Source organism: Epinephelus moara, chromosome 21 (genome assembly GCF_006386435.1).
Source record: "Epinephelus moara isolate mb chromosome 21, YSFRI_EMoa_1.0, whole genome shotgun sequence".
NCBI classification, from domain to species: Eukaryota; Metazoa; Chordata; class Actinopteri; order Perciformes; family Serranidae; genus Epinephelus; species Epinephelus moara.
Genome location: NC_065526.1, coordinates 5,305,367 through 5,325,934, shown reverse-complemented (window position 1 = coordinate 5,325,934; position 20,568 = coordinate 5,305,367). Strand labels below are relative to the sequence as shown.

The 20,568-nt window shown below is 40.9% G+C and overlaps 1 protein-coding gene across 2 annotated transcripts in view; it reads left to right on the top strand.

The window, feature by feature from the left end:
• The first annotated feature begins 4,535 nt into the window (after positions 1-4,535).
• agap3 (ArfGAP with GTPase domain, ankyrin repeat and PH domain 3) overlaps positions 4,536-20,568 on the top strand; it is a 162,385-nt gene continuing 146,352 nt past the window's right edge. For both annotated transcript variants that reach the window (XR_007569092.1, XM_050032861.1), the window contains exon 1: positions 4,536-5,375. Coding sequence is in view for 1 of the 2 variants with exons in the window: in XM_050032861.1 (XP_049888818.1) it covers positions 5,006-5,375 (370 nt within the window). In the remaining variant the exon portion in view is untranslated. The remainder of the gene's footprint in view (positions 5,376-20,568) is intronic.

The following is a 20,568-nucleotide window of genomic DNA, read 5'->3' as shown; positions in this document are numbered from 1 at the left end:
CAAGGTTTGGCAAAATCTAGAGGACAAGGTGCCAGGCTGTATGTATGATGCACTTTTAGTTGACTAAGTATTAAAACGTTTTTTTTATTCAGTGTATAGGCTACACAATTTTACAACTGGAGACTGTACAAATTTCTCAAGGCCTACAACAAAGATAAATGAAAAATGAAATGTTAAAGAACGACAGTATTATTTCTATATGACTATATGAGGAGCTACTGGAGAGGAGCTAAAGAGCCACATGTGGCTCCAGAGCCATGGGTTGACTACCACTGCACTAGATATTGTGTGCATGGGCTGATAATGAGACAACGGCCCCTGGGCACAGACACACAGAAGGCCCCACCACCTTTTCTACATAGCGGCAAAACACAGACTTATATCTGTTTAGCCTCTTTTCATAGTTGTTTTGTGTCTCTTATTGGTCATCTAAAGTCTGTTTATAGTTGTTTTAAATCTCTTATCGTTCATTGTTAATCTTTTTGTAGTTACTTTGCGTATCTTTGTCAATTTGTGCGATTTTGTTGTTTTTTAGCCCCTTTTTTGAAGGTTTGCTTCTCTTTGTAGTTGTTTTGTGTCTCTTAGTGGTCATTTTGAGTCTTTTTGTAGTTGTTTTATGTCGTTTAGTGGTCATTTTGAGTTTCTTTGTGTCTTCGTGGTCATTTTGAGTCTTTTTGTAGTTGTTTTGAGTCTCTTAGTGGCCATTTTGAGTCTTTTTGTAGTTGTTTTGAGTCTTTTAGTGGCCATTTTGAGTCTTTTTGTAGTTGTTTTGCATCTCTAAGGGGTAATTTTGAGTTTCTTAGTAGTTGTTTGTTTTGTGTCTCTTTGTGGTTACTTTGCACTTGTTAGTCATTAGTTGTGTGTCTTTGTTGTTGTTCAGGCCCTTTTTGTTGTAGTTTTACTTCTCTTAGTGGTCATTATGAGTCTTTTTGTAGTTGTTTTGCATCTCTAAGGGGTCATTTTGAGTTTCTTTGTAGTTGTTTTGCATCTCTAAGGGGTCATTTTGAGTTTCTTTGTAGTTGTTTTGTGTCTCTGGGGTCATTTTGAGTTTCTTTGTAGTTGTTTTGTGTCTCTTAGTGATCATTTTGAGTCTTTTTGTAGTTGTTTTGTGTCTCTTTCTGGTTACGTTGCACTTGTTAGTCATTAGTTGTGTGTCTGTTGTTGTTCAGGCCCTTTTTGTAGTTGTTTTGTGTCTCTTAGTGATCATTTTGAGTCTTTTTGTAGTTGTTTTGCATCTCTAAGGGGTCATTTTGAGTTTCTTTGTAGTTGTTTTGTGTCTCTTTCTGGTTACTTTGCACTTGTTAGTCATTAGTTGTGTGTCTGTTGTTGTTCGGGCCCTTTTTGTAGTTGTTTTGTGTCTCTTAGTGATCATTTTGAGTCTTTTTGTAGTTGTTTTGCATCTCTAAGGGGTCATTTTGAGTTTCTTAGTAGTTGTTTGTTTTGTGTCTCTTTGTGGTTACTTTGCACATGTTAGTCATTAGTTGTGTGTCTTTGTTGTTGTTCAGGCCCTTTTTGTAGTTGTTTTGAGTCTCTTAGTGGCCATTTTGAGTCTTTTTGTAGTTGTTTTGAGTCTCTTAGTGGCCATTTTGAGTTTCTTTGTAGTTGTTTTGCATCTCTAAGGGGTCATTTTGAGTTTCTTTGTAGTTGTTTTGTGTCTCTTAGTGATCATTTTGAGTCTTTTGTGTCTCTTAGTGATCATTTTGAGTCTTTTTGTAGTTGTTTTGCATCTCTAAGGGGTCATTTTGAGTTTCTTAGTAGTTGTTTGTTTTGTGTCTCTTTGTGGTTACTTTGCACATGTTAGTCATTAGTTGTGTGTCTTTGTTGTTGTTCAGGCCCTTTTTGTAGTTGTTTTGAGTCTCTTAGTGGTCATTTTTGAGTATTTTTGTTGCATTTATTTTTTTATACATTTTGAGCCTCTTTGTGGTTGTTTTGCCCCTTTTTGTAGTCATCACGAGTCTCAGTGTCTTTTTACAACTCTTTGTATCTCTTTGTAGTGATATTGTGTCCCTGCATGGTGTTTTTGTGTCCCTGTGGTCATTTTGAGTCTCTTCCTGGTCGGTACATTTTAATTTGAGTGACATTTTGCAGGTGAGGACCAGGTGGGCCCCAGACACTTTAAGTCACTGGGCCTGTACCCAGTAGGCCCATTCAGTAATCCATCCATGTTTGTGTATTTGAATAAAATTAAATAACCTATTTAAGATTACTCAATTATATTTCAATACATATTGGATATCCTACCTGTTCTGATATGTAATGCAGTGAGAAATGGCTTAGATTACATGACACTGAGTCTGTGTGCCATGCTGTTCACTAGTTACTGTTATATCAACATGTTAGGTCGGCCATCTGCCAAAAAGCAGAGCCCTGCAGGCGACTCCTGTGTCATATCCCTTATTACATAATACATATCAGCAGTGCCAACATTATCATGTGTCAATACATACTCAATGAGCCAAAGAATTAACTGCACAATGCATGTCATTACACAGAGAGTGAAACTAAGTAAGGCCTACAAGCTGCAGACGTGAACTTATATTGCATGTTATTTTAAGATCCACCACATTCAACTTGTGGCTTCCTGCTGCTCGCCTACAGGCAGTCAATTGTGCAGATAGTCAATAAATAGAACATTGCTGTGAAATGAGTTGGAGAGTGACAAAATCTTTACAGGCAGGATAAACAATCACCGTCGCTTATAAATGTTGTTTACACTAAAATGGAGTGCAACAGGATGAGCATGGTAATGTGTTTGGACGGGGGAAGTTCCAAATTTGGTCAACAGATGGTGGCAGAAGGCTGAAGATAACAAGCTCAGCATGAGGTGTGCAGTATGTTGCAGAGGTGGCTCATTGTTACGTAAAGAGAAGTATATATGTCTGCTGTCTTCAGACAATATATTGTAAACAGTGAGTTTCCAGACTCTCATCAGCAGCTATAAGATAACTACCTTCTCATCACAGGCAAAATAAAGACACGGCAATGCAGGCACCAGTCATTAGTTCATGAAAATGATAAATAATTATCACAATCTTTAAAACAGCAGGTTGGTCTTGCTACTGACTGTATAATTTCTCAGTCACGATGCTGCTGCACCAAAGAATATAAAGTTATGTGTCAGATTGCAGCTGTTCAGAGATGTGCATTATCATCTCTGCTGTGACAACAGGTTTGGTTACATAATGAATTAGATGAACATATGAAAGAAAAACAGACTTTCACAAGCACTGAATTAAGTGAAAACCACGGCAGCTGTTTAAATTGTATAATAAACTACAGGCAATTTATTGCACCTTTTAATTAAAAACACTGAACTTAAAGTGCTCAGGTGAGTATTTTCTGAATTATCCACATTTATGTCCCTTGGAAATCACTCGGTGGTAAAAACCAATATTAACCTCCAGATTGACGCTGTGTTTCCAACTGTAATACTGGGAAGAATAATAAAAAATGGTTATTGCACTCTGTATTATTAATGTGAGAGAAAAGAGCTTCGGAGCCGCAGGCTGCCTGAGAGATCAGGAACTGTAATACTTTTCTCCCCCTAAATTACATCTGAATGACTTTTTTATATAAAACTTTTTCATCTTGGCAGTTTTTCCTTCCTTTTCCTGCATCAAATATTCAAGACACTTGACCTGAAAGTGACATATTACCATTCATACTTTTCTGTCTCCTGCTATGCAATCAGTCATTATCCGCAACACCCCACTGCTGCACCAACAGTACAACTTTGACTGATTGTGACAGTCTTCTGGCCTTGAACAGCTGTTGTTGTAGTGTGCATTCAAACCAGCAGGTGGCTCTGGCTCTGGCTCTTCTTGTTTTAAGTGAGGGAAGATCCACTATGATGCATATCACACCACCTCTTATGAGATTCCTTAGTGTAAGCCCTCTTTAAACATGCAGTGGTGTTTGATGTGGGGAGAGCTGGCCTAATGTGACATCCAGGTGTGTGTATGACTGATATAAATCAGCTACGTCTTTCCCTTTGCATGGTTTGCCCAATGTGAAATGTAACTTATTGTGACTATTATTTATTTGTCTATTTCATAATATATAGTGTGTGTCAAAGAGATGCTGCCACAGAATCTCTGGCAAATGATAAACAGTATTTGGCCATTGAATCCACCTATAGTCTGCTCAGAGATATAAAGTTTTGCATTTACATGGTGTATTTTAGAGGATAAACATTTGTCAGTGTTGTTACTGGTGCAAAGAAACACCTTAAAAACCCATGGTGCAGTGTGTACCTGCATGTGAGAGTGTGTAAGCCAATATGTGGGATATAACAGCTGTTTTTTTATTATAAGAACTACTAATAACAAATGTAATTGCAGTATCTACTCGTGTATCTTGCAGCAGCCAATTTTTGTGGTTGCATAACTGTCAGGTAGGTTATTATAATGATGTGCACGTTGCGATTTTCTCCCCCTCCACCAAATCCAATCACACCCTCCCCCATCTCAAGTACAATTACGTGTTGGGTGACGTTTCAGCATGCGGAGGAGGGCGCTGGGCAGGGACCACTTGGACCAAAGAGGACTAAACGCTATTTCATTTCAGCGCAGAAACAACGCATTGAAGGCAGTGGACCAGGGCGCCGTGCTGAAGCCTAGCCCATTGTCTCCTCCAAACAGAGCAACTAAGGAAAACGGCTTTGACCAGAACAGCGGTGTAGCCCGTAAAGGAGTGTCCAAGTGGTAGGCATTGCGGGTTTGTAAGGCACAGAGAGAAAGAAAAGGGCCGTGGACAGATCTGGCCAATAACGGAAAATGAATCACAGTCAAGTTTTAATAATATGAACACGAGCCGCGTTTTGTTGCAATTGGCGACCAACTATTGATGCTTCTGCGCCGATCGTTTTCCACACCATCAATTCGCGCGGACTTCTTTTGTTCGCATCGCTTCAACCCCAAATTCTAGTCTGCATATTTGTGTTGCCGCTGCAAAGGAAGAGTTAGTCGCTCCAAAACAAACAAACAAAACAAGAAAAGACAACAAGATGAATTTCCAGTCGAGCGTCCCAGTGTCCGGTATCTCGCAGCAGTCTCAGCCAGCCATGCCCACTCCAGGCACGGTCCCGGCGCCAGTTCCCGTCCCAGTGCCCCAGTCCATCCCGTCCCAGTTCGGATCCGGATCGTCTGCAAGCTCAGGGGCTGGCCAGTTCGGTTCGGGGACTGTTTCGGGCCAGGCTGCCCAACCCGGCTCAGCGGGCTCGCAGTTTGTTTTGTCCAACTCAGCGGCCATCAGGGCAGAGATCCATCGGTTCGAGTCTGTCCACCCCAACATTTACGCAATCTACGACCTGATCGAGCGCATCGATGACCTGGCCCTGCAGAACCAGATCCGAGAGCATGTAATCTCCATTGAAGGTGAGTAGGGGAGGGGGAGTCACACTGGGTTTGCTCTGTCGTTTGGTGCTTCTCATTCATTGAGAGTTGGGGGTTAGGGGTCTGTTCAGAGGGGGGTCTCCTTTTCCTTCCTTTTATGTCCACATTGTCATGGGCGCATAGCACAGTGTCAACAATCACACTTTGAGGTTGGAGGCTGGGGGCGTAGCCGACCTCACAGCCCAGCTCAAGGAGTGAACTGCCCCTATGCACTGCAGTGTTAATAATAAAATGTTGTCTGCCTGTGTGATTGTAATGAGCTGTCAGGAATTGTTTCTGATGTGTAATGACATCTGCTGAAGGGCACACTGTTTTCACATCCCATGCACCACAGTCTGACCTCCCCTGAGTGTCTGAGATTTTGAACCCAACCAATGTTCAGTCACATGTTGCACGAAACTAGTGACTGCCCCGAACAATGCAGACACACACAGAGTAGTTCCACAGGGTGCAGGAGGAAGGAAATGATGTACCACCAGAGATGGCATGATAGACATCATTGGGTTTGTTATAAAGCCACTCAGCGGGTATATTCTCCGCCACACTGGAAATCAAGTCCAAATGTTATTACCTGAACAGGGGGAAGGATGACAGTGACTGTAAACCAGCCACAGCAGCTTGTTAAATCCATGATGCTGTCAAGATGTGAACGCCTTAAATTATGGTGGCGGTTTCCTGTGCGTTTCTCACTGCTACTCACCCACCCATGTATCCAATCGATGGCTGTGTGATAACAGCCGGCAGTGTACTGTCCATCAAAGTCAGCTGTCATAGGTCTGGAGGAGTGTTACAGCAACTGTCTGACTTGTTTGCACCATTGGATCCAATACCATCTTCAGTAGCGTTATCTCGATTCAGATACAACATGTTTGGTCAGACGCAAGGAATCAAGTTGCAGTTTATCTTGAAAGCAGCAACATGTGTGGTTGTTTAATTATGTTTCTAGAATTTGAGAAAGAATAGGGAGGATCAGTGAAATCAGCTTGACTAGTTTGTTTTTGGCTGTAATTCTGAGTTGACAGCGAAAGAGTGAGATAATAAATGTAAGCTAATATCTCCAATCATGTGAAGCATTTCATCATTTTAACAAAAACATAGCAATGGTTATTATGTTAGCATTCAGTATGCCAATGGTAGAGTTTAATGGGAAATGTTATTGAATGCTTAAAGGTTTGTAGCTGTTTGTGAATACTGTCAAAAGTGAAAGCTAAACCCAGCTTGGCGTTTCGCCTCAATATATTCACTTTATTCCCCCGTAGCTTCATCCTGAATGCTAGTGGCCCTCAGTCTGGCACCTGGTGGCCACCTTCATATTAGTCCTGACCCCAGCTGCTGCGTGCTGCCCCAGGAACGTCCCAACCAAAGCAAAATAAGGAGAAAATACAGGCAGAGGCCAAAGTCTCTACTGTATGAGCCTATACATTGTTATGTTTGTGAGAATCCTGCATACTATACCTTTAATGCAACTCAAAGGAAAATATTGACACGATGGCCTTAATGTAGATTGGTAGAATATCTCAAGGTTTTCAACAGACCAAGGACTGTCGGATAAGCTAGACAATATTTACTTGCGAACTCTGAATATGCTGAACATACTTCAGGATATTCTATTTTACCTTTCAGTGCAGACAGGGATAGATTCTGTATGTTTTGTGTTGCTTTTGCCGATTGTTCGAGATATACTGAGCCCTATTTTCCTGTATGTGTAGACTCAATGGAAGTAACCCCTCTCAATCATCACCTCCGCCCCATGAGAAGTGTTTGGCGGTGTATTCTTCTGCAGAGACGCTGCCTTCTGTCTGTATTTTCTTCTTATTTTCTGTTTATGGGTGCCCCACAGCGCCCAGGTAAGGTTGGGTCTTGATATAAAGGTAGCAACCAGGTGTCAGACCATAAACAGCAGGCTTTCAAGAGACACAGCACTGACAAAAACGCACATAAAGCTCGGTGAAATGCCAACCAAGACTGAATCTGGGGTTGGCTTTTACTTTCACTTTTGCTGGCGAGCATGTTTGCGATCAGTAACTGCAAAAATAATGCATAGTATACCTCTAGATAATAATTTTGAGTTCTGATATGACCTTGGTTACATCCCTCAACATAATCGTCACCACCATAAAATGGTGTGGAATCAAAGTTTCATGCAGTGTCCAAAGGTCAAGGACAGATCCGAGTCATCCTCATGTAAAAATAAGCAATCAACTGGTGGGCCTGCGGCGTTCAGTCTTTGAGTAGAGGATGGTTTTCCCTTTTTCTGATGCAGGATTGTTGCATTTTTTTTCCTCAATGAAGGCACGTCTTTATTCTCCATCTTGATAGGACAACACTGGAGCCTTTTATGAGTTATCTTCTTAGATGTGCCTCTTAAAAACAGAAAGGTTATTGCTTGCATTATTCACAAATCTGTTTTGATACCAATGTTTCTCCTTCGAGTGAACACTCAAGGAAACCTCCACATTTAGCTTCCAGTGTTAGGTGTCATAAATGTAAAAAGCCTTCGTGGAGTCATTTTGTGGTGTTGATTGACTTTTATCGTGCATTCATTTTCGTTCAAGTTGTTGTGTCGACTTCAGTTTCTGATTTTTCTTTTCCCAGTATGCCCTTTAACAGCCCTCTAAAGACAGCGTGTTAGCATTTAAATATATACCACCAGCTAGCCAACAAGTTCATGAATATTGGGTCACGTCTGAAGGCCACTGTACCTTTTCAGTGTTCTCAAAACACGCCGTATAGACTGTGTTACCGTCTACTGCAGCTCCTGTCGGTGCAGAAACTGGTCTCATCCTTCTCAGTTTCTCCCTGTGTGATTGTGGAACATTAGCAAAGAGATTAGAAAGAAGCCCTTGCTTTCTGATTCTGAAGCACTGCATGCTAAACCTGATGCTTATTGTTGATGTTTGAGATTAGAAATCTCTCAGTAGGATGGCACATCGTCTGTATTCGGGCGGGTGTCCTTGGGAATAAAAACAAAACTATGATAGTTGTGGCATTGTGTCCACACCTGCAGGCTTATACAAAATGTTAAACTGGGGAATGTTTAACCCCAAAACAAAAATCCATGGCTGAACAACAAAACAGGCGCAGAAATGCAAAGTATACTCCCTGCAACAGTTTATTTACGAGTCTGTTTAGTACATTGTCAACCTGCTTGGGGTAACATTGACATTATGTGTATGAAGGATGGTGCTGAATTGATATTTTTAAGCATACAGTGTATGTCAGGAGGCATAACAGATTTTGGTGTTTGCATTAGCTTTGATGTACATTCTGGTGCTTTTTCATTCTGTTAAATGAGATGCAGTTGCCTTAATGACTGTAACTTCAAGAGGCTTTGAAGAGCCGCAACAGGAGACATTGGCCGACTTGTCTTCACCTGCACTGTGGAACTGCAGAGCTGTTCCTCTTCAATCTTGCATCATTGCAGAGTCTGTTGCTAAGGAACCAGTGGCTCATGCATTTAGCTGAGAATGCTGAAGAAAGAGTGAATATGAATTACAGCTCTTACAAAATGAATTCCCATTGTTACTAAGGTTTTCCTTTTGTTTAGTTGATTAATAAGACCTTCATATGACGATGACACACCATGCAGGTTTTTGTGTGTATTAATTTTTATTTGTCTCACATTGCTCCCTCTGCAGTGATTGATATTTAGGGTGTCGCTTGGTTTCTGTGCAAATCCATATTGCAATTCCAAATATAATTTTTGTCCTTTTATCTTTTTTAAAACAATGTTTGTGAACACAGGACTGAAGCTGGCCTAAATTTGACAGGCATGTAACTGATGATAAGCTGTGAGGATGACCAGGGCAGGGAATGTGCAAGCAAAATGGCAGTGCAGAAATATAGAGGAGAACTAAGTGGTTGGCAAGTGGATTCACTGCTAAAGTCTCGAAGATGTTTCGCTACTAATCCAAGATGCTTGGAAAAGTGTGGCTGGGTAATCTGTTTCAGGGCGGCCAGGTACAGTGCACACAGCACACTACAGAAGTCATTATATACTGCACAGAGGCCCAGAAATCAACCAGTATGCCAGTACTCGTGCACTATTACCTGGCCCTAGGTTTACATCTCAGTTTGTGGTAATTTAATGAAGCTCTTCCCAAACAAATATAAAGTAAATTGCCAAAAGCAAAATACACACAGTGAACCTTGGACTTTTGGGGCACTTGCCCACTTTTCCTGGTTGGAAATCACAGTCACAAAACCCCTTTGATCTATGACATCAAAGGGATACTTTGCTGATTTTCAACCAGCTCTGCATTATAACAATGATGGCAGTATGTGTAAATGAACTTGGGTAAACTTCCCTTCATCTTACCAGTGCCCAGATCTCCCAGCTCATCTCACGCTTTAGGGCTGTTGTTGCTCAAACTACAGATTGTATTTCCGCATTTTCGTATGCCTGACACCAGGGACACAGAGTATAGAAGCGGATTGAGAGACCAAACTCAAATATAAATCAAAAATCTGTCACTGCACTGCCTATTTCTCCTAGAATGTGTTTTCAGACATATTTTAGTGTACTGTTTAACTGTAATTCGAGATCAGTTGGTACCAGCCAGCCGCCATATTGTTTGCCGTGGAAAAACAGCCAAGCTCATGTTACATCACGCACCAGCGGCAGCCTTTATTGGTATCTAGCTGCGCAATGCATTCTGGTCATTGCAGGTTTTCTACCTGTTGAGCAAAAGCGAATGCCTCAGCCTTTTTTTCTGCTCATTTAGCACCAATTTCAAAGTATTTGTGCCTTTCTGCTGCATAGACTGCACAGTTTTATGACTAGACCATCTTCCCAGCAGTGAAATACTTCTGTAATGACCGAAAACCTTCATTGACATAATGCTAAAATGACTCTAAAATCCCCAGGATTAGACGGTGGGGCTGCCAGAGTGGGAACCCGGTGCTTTAACAATCAGGCTAAACTGAAAAGAGCAATTTCCTGGACAACAATTTGGCCTAATCCATAAAATGTTTTCGATGGCTGTGTCAGCTAAACTGTGTCTTTAGTGTGGGAACAAGTATAGCACTAGGCTCGATCTCTGTGTAAACACCCAGTTCATAGACACTCTTTGTAACTGTGTCCCGTGATGGAAGTTATTCAGCAGTTTTTGGAGCTTGTCGGACACACTGACCAGCAGATTGACTTAGACTAACTGCAGGGTGCTGCTAGAAATAATAGAGCAAAGACTTGAACGTAGTGACCACAGTGCAACTAAGGACAGAATCAACCACAACTGGAATCATTAATTTTAAAGTTAAAGTTTGTTGAGGAAAGGGGTCTAATGAGTGACATTCCACCTTTTTCATTAAAAGCCCAATCTTTTAATTCTCCTGATACTGCCCTGTTAATCGTTACAATTAAACTGGCCAGACTTCTTGCCAGTGGCCATCTTTCAGCCTCACCGTGAAGTGACATTGATGCTGCTGCAGAAAGTTTGTTGCAGACCAAAGTTTTTTAGCTGTCAGCCAAGAGTATCCAGCGGAGGATTGCACCACAGCAGTGATCAACTGATATCAGGTTAAACTCCATCCAGCATGCTGTTGTCAGAGGGAGAGAAAAAGGGCATAAATAAATAAGAGAAGCTTTACATGTACATCACCACTGTTGCACAACACATAGGCCCTACCGTGTATGACTGGACAAAACGGTTTCTGGCAGTTTGTCAAGTTGTACTTCAGCCTTAAAGCTTGCCCTTAACAGTCCCCTTAGTACGCCAGAGTTCGTTCAGATAGCCAAGCTAATGAATACCCAACAGTCATCTGGCAAGACATTGGATACCATGTCCTTGCTGCATAATTAATTGTTTGAAATAGCAGATAGGTCCATTATTCAGAGGAACAAACTAATAATATTTGTAAATATGGTTTTACTGACTCAAACTAGATTACGCCTTGAACCTTGACCTATAGTTGGAGCAGGGATGTGGTCAGGGATTTGATCAGGGGGAGTAAATTTGTGAGCATTTGTAAGTGGAATAAAATCCAGATCACTGATACATGCAGGCAGCTGCAGAGATGGTATCTGTGCTGTGATTCCAGTTATATTTTTAGATATTCATTTCAATGTGGAGGAGTGTTCCATTAACAAGACTATGTCCTGGGAATAGTTTTCTTTGTGCCTATTTGAAATGGGAGTTCTGATTGCCACTCTAATTTATATTCCTATCAGACTTGCATAATGTTACGTAGTTTTCTGAGGACATTTTGAAGGTAATTGAAAAGAGATGTGAATGTATGCAGGTATATGAAGCACATACAAAGTGGGGCAAGAACAGTACATCTGTGATGGACACATGTTTCATTCTTGTTTTTAAGCCTCACCAGCAGGTTATGATTTCTGACCTGTGTGTATTTTGTGGAGATTTCCTTTGGCCAGGTCTTGAGATGTTACGTTACTGTAATGTTATCTTGCATCTTGAGCAATACCCGTGTTTCGGAAAACTGCAAAAGCTCACACTGACTTCCATGTTTCCAACTGACAGTCCAATGTCAGAGCAAGGGCAGTCACCCGAATCCACTGCTACTCAAGAGGGGTGCTTGGGATTTCAAGAAAGGACTAATAAGCCTGCACAATGGGACATTGTGCGCTCAGATAGCAATAGGGACGACGCAGAGAGATACAAAAAGCACACAGACTGAAGCCTCACAGCTCTCTGTAGGCATTGTGTGGCACCTAAGCAGCTCCCTGGTACACACTGCATCTCTCTTGTAGTCAATTGCCAAGGAGAGTGAAGCAGAGTGCTCATCTGCTAATCACAAGCAGAGAATGATGATAATGCATCTTTCCATTGCTGTTGAAGCAAGATTTATTTCCTCCTGACCAGTGAGATGTAAAACACTGAATTGAGCCAATCTTAATTAACACTGTCATTGACCACATGCTGCCATGATGTAGCAGACATTATGCGTAATGCAGCTTTTGTAGTTTCATTCAAGGATCATGATGGGAAATATAAGCCTGATTAATAATAATTTACTAAACATAAACTACAGGCAGGGTTTACATGGTTTTCCAGTCAGTTGTAACAGTTTAAAGGTTGTGATGTGCGTGTGGTTGTGGTGTTTGAATTCGATTTGGGCTTACAGTTGTCACTGTGGGCCATCTGTGTCAGGGAAATGCCGCTGCTACTTCTGCCAAGTGAGGTCTTTACAATGTGCTCATTATATTTCAAAAGCGTATCTGTGAATATGGATTAGAAACTGTTATAGAGTTAGAAATGTCAGTCAATACCACCAGCTGTGTCGCTTACACGGTATGTCAATGTAAATTGCTGCTAATGTGGAATGCTGGTGTTTATAGAGTAGCTCTGTAAGTATTTACTAGTTGTAGATCTTGTGCCTAAATAAAGCCTCACGTAAATACATCTGTGAAGTGTGGAATAGGTCCAACCATGGGCCTGTTTTTTGTTACTCGTTTTTCAATGTCGCAATGAAAGCAAAGGTTACACAGTGAGATTAGTATCTCCAGAAATTTGTAGACAGTAATTATTTTCCCTTCACACCGAGGTTTTTTATCTCTAACACAGCAGCATTAAATAAAGACTCTTTTATGCCACAACTACAAGACTTACACATCTGTATTACAAATACGCTTGAGCAAACTTATCAAGTTTGTTAATACAATAGATGATCAACAGGTTTTGACATTCATGAGGAATAGTTAGCCATCCTGCAGCCCGTCATCACCCAAAAAACAGCAATCTAGGTCGTCTGTGCAAGCAGCTTTATATGATCCAACACATTGTAAGGCAGTGACCTCTAATGGCTGTAGAAATCGTAATGGGAGCAAAGAGGAAGTCAGGTGACATAGTATAAAGAGCAACAAAGTCTGCAGAGGGAGGTGGTCGGGTCAAACACACAGGACTTTCAGCCAGGAGACAGCTGTTTGTGTCCCGAGTGAAATCAAAAATGAACATAACAGTTTCCCTTCTTAAGCCAAACCATGACCTCTTTTTCTATACCTAACCAAGTAGTTCTTCTTTTCTAAAGCTAACCACACCGTTTTGGTGAGTGTTTCACAACATTAACCTCTTATTTAAAACTGTAGCCATTAGTATGTGCGCTAATGGTCATGTATGCCATTTTGGGATGGTCATATTTGTTGTTTCGGGAGTCACTGGCAGACTACCCATGCTGTTGTTTAAGTATAGTGGCAGCTTGGGAAATACGGTTCCTTGCTTTCTTCTTAGTGCAGTTTGGACAAGAGCAGGGAGGTGATTAGCCTAGCTTAGCATGAAGACTTGAACAGGAGGTAACAGCTAGCCTGAGGCTCTCCAAAGTTTCGAAACTGCTCTTGATCTGACTATTCAAGACGTTGTGCACCGTTGGTTTAATTTGCACACAAACAGAAAGGTGAAAAAACACAAGTGGGGTGTGACGTCAAGATTCCAGGAAGTGGAAGTGGAGTTTACACATCTGTTTGTGTTCGGGTCAAATAAACAAAGCATCTGTTAATTAGTGAGATTTAGTGGTGACAGTAGGTGTAATTTTGAACTTTGGACAAAGCCAGGCTAGCAGTTTGCCCCTGCTTCCAGTCTTTATGCTAAGCTAAGCTAGCATGAAACCATCCACACCGAGAATAACTATAACAAAAGCTATAACAAAAATGATGTGAGCATCCACACTGATAATGTTCTGAGGTTAGAACAATTTTTTAAAATGATATATATTTATATCGTTTTTGGTGTGGACAGCACTTAATTCTTGACAAGATAATGACTTTCCAAAAATGTTTAACTGTTCCTTTAAATAAATGATAAAATTGCAATTCTGGCAATCATTTTTTTGTCCCTTGATGATAGTTAGAGACTATAGTGTAAGAAATACAATACAGGAATTGAACTTCTTAGACCGATGGACCTCAGTAGGATGTTGTAAATAACACCCAAAAAATTCAAAATTCACTTCAGTTGCATGTGTTGGAGAAGTGAACGATCTTATATCTGCAGTCGGAAAGAGCCCCTTCGCTGTATCTCATGTCTCAGAGGTCTGCAACACCACTGTCAAGCTCTCAGTTGAGCCTTTTTGATGTGATGCAACACGCATTAATCCCAACACCTAAAATGTGCAGTGTCAACTCGCCCAAGTGGGCACTGATAAAAGTATAAGCCTCCTTTTGATTTCCCGTTCACTTGAAGACATTGTCAGATCCTCTGAAGCATCTGTTGCAACTGAAGCACCTCGTTGTTGAGCATGGCAAGTGTCAGGTTTCAGCCCTGTTTAATCCTTGAGAGTCAGTGTTGAAGAAACACTTCACATCACGTTTACGTCACAGGTTTATTCTCGGGAGTGCAGTAGTAACAGACTTCACCCCTAACAGATGCACAGCAGATAGCAGGGTGTGCACATGCCTCACTGTCAAAAGACTCCCTGCTTTGTGCGAAGCCTGTAAAGTTCCTCTCATGTGCAGCCTCACAACGCGCCTTCCATCCCCACTGAAATGGATTTTAACACAGCACCCGACTCTTGACCGTGGGTCAGCAGAGATGAGCTGAACTGGTGAGCTGTAAACAGAGCCCCGATCTGAAGGCCTGGGAGGTCTGCGGGGTCAGAGTGCCATTTCTGCATCAGCCCTGCTGTCCTCTCTCTGCTGCAGCACCATAGCATTGGCTTATTGAATGTGACGCTATCCTCCACAGCAGAATGTCCTCCATTGTGCTATTGAACAAAGGCTCTCTCTCTCCCATTGATGGACAGCTAATTTTTTTCTTGTGTTCTGAATGTGGAGGGGCGGGGGTGAGCTGGTCAGGGTATTTTTTTTTAAAAAAAGGAAAATTTAGAGTATCCTAATCTCTTATGAACAGAAAGTAGAAGATTGTTTTTTTCTCTGTCGTACTCTGACATTGTTAATGGGTAGCCTGGAGCTGTTCTGATCTAATGTTTTATTGAAGGTAAGAGCCATTGAATTTCTGAGCTCAGTTCATTTTGAATCCCAGAGTTTTCAATACAGAATAAGAGATAAGTGTTTGTACCAGCCATACATGAATCTGTGGCTGTTCAGCATTTAGCAGCTTTGTTAGATTTAGATGACGAACAAACATGACAGTGTCTGGGGACATAAGGTGATGGAATAATATAGTTGATATTCTTGTTCTGCTGCAGGGATATTGTGAAGTAAGTTACAACCAGCATTACCAACTGAGGGGATGCAACTTTTAAAATTAAATTAAAAATGATGGTGAACTGCAGGATATGTGATATACAGTCAGTCAGCAATAGCATGGGTGCCACCACCGTAGTCTTTTCATACCATGTAAGTATAACTGAACCAATCAGTTTTCAGTTTAAGTCATCATAAGTCATTGTAGTAGTATGTTCATTTTACGTAACTGCTTATCCTGTTAGGGGTCGCGGGGGGCTGGAGCCTATCACAAGTGACACTGGGTGAGAGGCAGGGTTCACCCTGGACAGGTCACCAGACTATCACAGGGCAGACACATAGAGACAGACAACCATTCACACCTACGGACAATTTAGAGTCACCAATTAACCTGCATGTCTTTGGATTATGGGAGGAAACCGGAGTACGTGGAGAAACCCACATTGACATGGGGACAATATGCAAACGCTGCACAGAAGGGATCCCCTACCCTGGGGTTGGAACGCCCCACCCTGGATTCAAACTGGGAACCCCTCTTGCTGTGAGGCAGCAGTGCTTATTATTAGTAGTGTTGTCAAAAATATTGATTTATAGATACATATCGAGCCTTATTATTTGAAATGGTTCCAATACCCCAGTACTGATACTATCAGTACTACATTCTAGTTCTGTCTTCTCTCAGTGGCGACTTGGCACCGCACTGCTGCAGTGCTCCTGTAGCCCCGCCCCCTCTCACTCACTCACAGCACTGTCTTCTCGTCATTCATCTCATTCACCCTGGTTGTATTTAAGTTGTTACGACACGTTTTTGTTTTGTTTTTTAGAGGCTTTTGAATGTGTGTATTACAGCAAGAATATTATTTTCATTAAAGTAAAAAAGTTGTAATTATTGTTATTGGGGGGAAAATCGATACAGCATAGTATCGCGATATTTTTGTGTGGCAATATCGTATCGTCACACAGTTCCAAGTATCAATTTTGTTATTTTTTGAATTATTAATATTATAAATACAAATTAAACTTTAGGTGGCCTAATAGAATAATATAATCAATTGTTTTTTTCCGGTCCACGAGATACATACATGCTGCGATGAACAGACGGAAACTTAACCTTAGATAAAACAGATGTTGACAAAGATTTCCTATGGGAACATAATTTACAGTTATGGAAAGGTAATAACTCACAATATATTTTACTGCAACACTCAGCATATCACAGCATATTGAAAATAAGATAAGATAGGATAAGATACACCTTTTTCGATCCCACAATTGAGAAATTCCAATAAAAATGGCAATAATATTGTATCGTGACTTAGGTATCGTGATAATATCGCATCGTATTGTATCATATGGTATCGTATCCCACCCTTATTTTCTACAACTAACCCCGAAAAGAAAAGGCATTGTTGTTTTGTTTTAGCCTTGTTTTATTTTTTATCTTTTGATAAAAGTTTTATGCTCTCAATATCAAATTTTCCTCGTGGTATCAAAAATGTTATTTAATATTGATATTTTTCAAGGTATTTAATGGAAGTTCCAGTACTGTGGCAACACTAATTACCAGAGATGGGGCCAAGTCACACATGTGCAAGTCTCAAGTAAGTCTCAAGTCTTAACCTTCAAGTCTCAAGTAAGTCCCAAGTCATTTTTTCTTGGGCAAGTCAAGTCAAGTCACAGGTTATGTCACGTCAAGTCAAGTCAAGTCCTGTAACAGGTCAAGTCAAGTCAAGTCAAGTCACGTCAAGTCAAGTCAAGTCAAGTCCTGTAATAGGTCAAGTCAAGTCACCTTATTATTATAATTTTACCTGCAGAATCTGATCTTAATAAAGTGAAAAGACAAGATATAAGTAACTGTCAGTAAACATTGACTTCATCGCTGCAATGTTTACTTTGCAGGGACGACCCCCATGCGCACGTGCACACACACACACACACACACACTAACCAAGGCAGCGGCCAAAATCACCCATTTAGCTCATTTAACCCTGTGTTGCTCGTTCATAAAATGTACAGCCGGTCTTGTGATGAACCGATCGGAATGTTCACTCACGTTTTCTGGGGTTAATGTTAGCAAATAAATTAAAAAACAAGTTCCTCCAAACCTCACCCCACCCCCGTATCGTATTAAGCTAACGTTAGCTAACTACCGACTAACCAGATAATATTAGCTAATTGACAAGCACTTACTGGGCAGAATGGCTCTTCAAATGACGAACAAAGTTTGAAGTTGTCGTCTGGCTGTCCGAGATGTTTATGCCGCATGTCTTGTACTGTGCTGTTCGTCTTTTGCTGTGATAATGGTAATTCCGAAAGCCGAAGACGATGACTCTCGGTACCCCTCCCGCTGACATGTTGATGCCTATCTGATATAAGAGGGCCTGTTTCTCCATTAAACACGTAAGGTACGTAGAGAGGGCATGACTGATTGACAGGGTAGTGATCCAATCATGACAACGCCATTCTCAGCCTGCGCTCCTACCGGGCATTATTTTTTAAATTAATTTATTAATTTTATATTCAAACTGAAAACATGATGTGAAAAACACTCAAGTCATTCAAGTCATCGTGTCTCAAGTCAAGTCAAGTCCCAAGTCTTTAACTTTCAAGTCCAAGTCAAGTCTCAAGTCTTCTATTTTTTGTCAAGTCAAGTCACAAGTCATCAAAACAGCGACTCGAGTCGACTCGAGTCCAGGTCACAATGACTCGAGTCCCCATCTCTGCTAATTACTATTACTAAATATAAAGAATTTGTATTTTTTAACCATTCTATTGTGATAATTTGCTGCTTTTCTTTCTCTTAAGCGATAATAAGTGTTGGTCAGACAAAACAAGCAATTAGAAGATTACCTTAGGCTGTAGGAAATTGTGATGGGCATTTTCACTTGTTTCTGACAGTTTATAGACCAACAATTAGGGCTGCGTCTAAAGATTTTCATTATCAATTCATCTGCAGCCCAAGGTGCAGCTGATCATTATGGAGAAAATGAAATATCATGTTTTTGACCAAAGACCTTGATATCAATATTATGATGATATTTTAGGGTTGACTATTGGTGCTATTAGAAAATATTTACACAACAAGATTTCTGATAAATAATCATCATTAATGTGGATATGATGACTGAGTGGGTGAAGGCGAATAATAGAACATCTAGAACAGTCTGTTAAGTTCAGAGGATTATATCACTCCATTGTAATGCAGCCTTTAAAACCAGGAAAAGACAACACCCACAGTATTATGATATCCAAAATCTAAGACTAGTCTCATACCATGATATCAATATAATATTGATGTATTGCCCGGCCCTAGCCCAAGGTGATGTCTCCAAATATCTTGTTTTGTCATTCCTAAACCCAAATATATTCAGGATACTATCTACTACTATCTGTTAAATCTTGAAATTTAGGAAGCAGGAACCAGCAAATGTTTTGAAAAAATGACTAGAATAATTATTCAGTATTCAATTATTACTTGCAAATTGCTGCAGCTCTACAAACAATTAATGAATGAATGCAGATAAATGGATAATAATAATAATAATCATTAGTTGCAGCCTGACATCTAAGGTTGTACTGTTTTGTGATTTTTATAATTCCCTGTATTAACATTTTCTTGTTTTGTCTCTCACGGCTGAGACAGTGGTCAATTAAATTTGCCATAGGCTCCTGTTTTTTTTTTCCTTTCAATTTGTGCAGCATCCATATCCTATGGTGGAAGTGCTCATGTTTCCTGCCAGTGGGGTAGGGCTGGAAGCAGATGGCTGCTGACAGAGGAAGGGGTTTGGAAAGCAGTGACTGAGCAACAGATGGAAAGGCGCATATGCCTCCAAGTCCCCTCAGCCTGCCAGCAGTCCCGTGACTAACTGTGGGAAGATTCTGGTCTCATCCAGGTTGGGGATGGATAGAGGATCATGGTGAAGAATGAAGTGTCCTTAGAATAGAAATGGTTATGAGACCAGTTTGTCTCTGGAAATTCAGCTGTGGGAGGGATTCAGATCTCTTTTAATTGGGGATGAGTGGAGAATTGTGTCTAAGAGTCAACCTGGACTACAGCAGCTTTTCTTTTTCATAAAAGCAAGCAGTGATCTTGTTTTAGTTATCCAGTTATTTAGGAAAAGAAGCCCTTTGAAGAGAAATCTCATGCAGGGACTTTTCTGGCCCTCGGGGAGCACATTTTCTTCACTGAAGAGGAAAATGCCGGATACAGGAAGTGTGGCCTGCAGAATATGACAGCACACACTATACTAGCTTGAGATTTAGTGCTAGAGTACAGTTACTCCAGCTTTTGAGGAGCGTAGTCATTGAGAACACACGGACTATTTAAAGGTTTCAGGGCTGTGGAAACTCAGTGTAATTTCCTTAACAGCTCAGGGACCTGTCACCGTTTTTCTGCGTCAGTCAGTCTTCAAGGATGTGCCTCCAGTTTGTTTGTTTTCACATGAGGTTGGTGGAGTTACTCAAAAAAGTCGGTGCTCTGTTGTGTGAATAAATCCTGTTGAGCAGCAGGTTGAGTGTTGTTCCTTATCTGGCAGTATTGCTACCACCTCAGTCTAAGTGAGTGTAGAAAACCCCCCTTAAAAGTCAAATCTTTTTTAAACATGACATATAAACCGGTTTTTGTGAGGATAAAATCAGCTCTATTATACTTATCTCCTGCTTTAGCCACCCTAAGGGTAGAATCGTGTGGCGTGTTTGTAGTTAAGTCTCGATGTGTGTATGCAGCAGTTTGACATTTTGCTCTCACACTTGGCTGCAAATAGAATATCCTTACTGTATGTATCTTATCACTTCTTCTCCATTTACTTCCATTGAACTGAGAGTAGTGTAAGTGTCAGCACCACTTTTCTGAGGTTAGCCCTCTTGTCAGTGCAGCTTGTTTAACATGTGCCAGCTGAGCGTTATCACCCAGGTCCTACATTCCTTTTGTGGATGTCATTGTTTTGATGGTGTTGTGGCATGTCCTCTGGCCTTGCGCTCACTGTCTTCAAAGGACTCACTCAGGCAACATGCCAGGTGCTTGTTTTCCAGTTTATTTTGTTGCTGATTGTGGGAAAACACATGCCATGTAGTTGT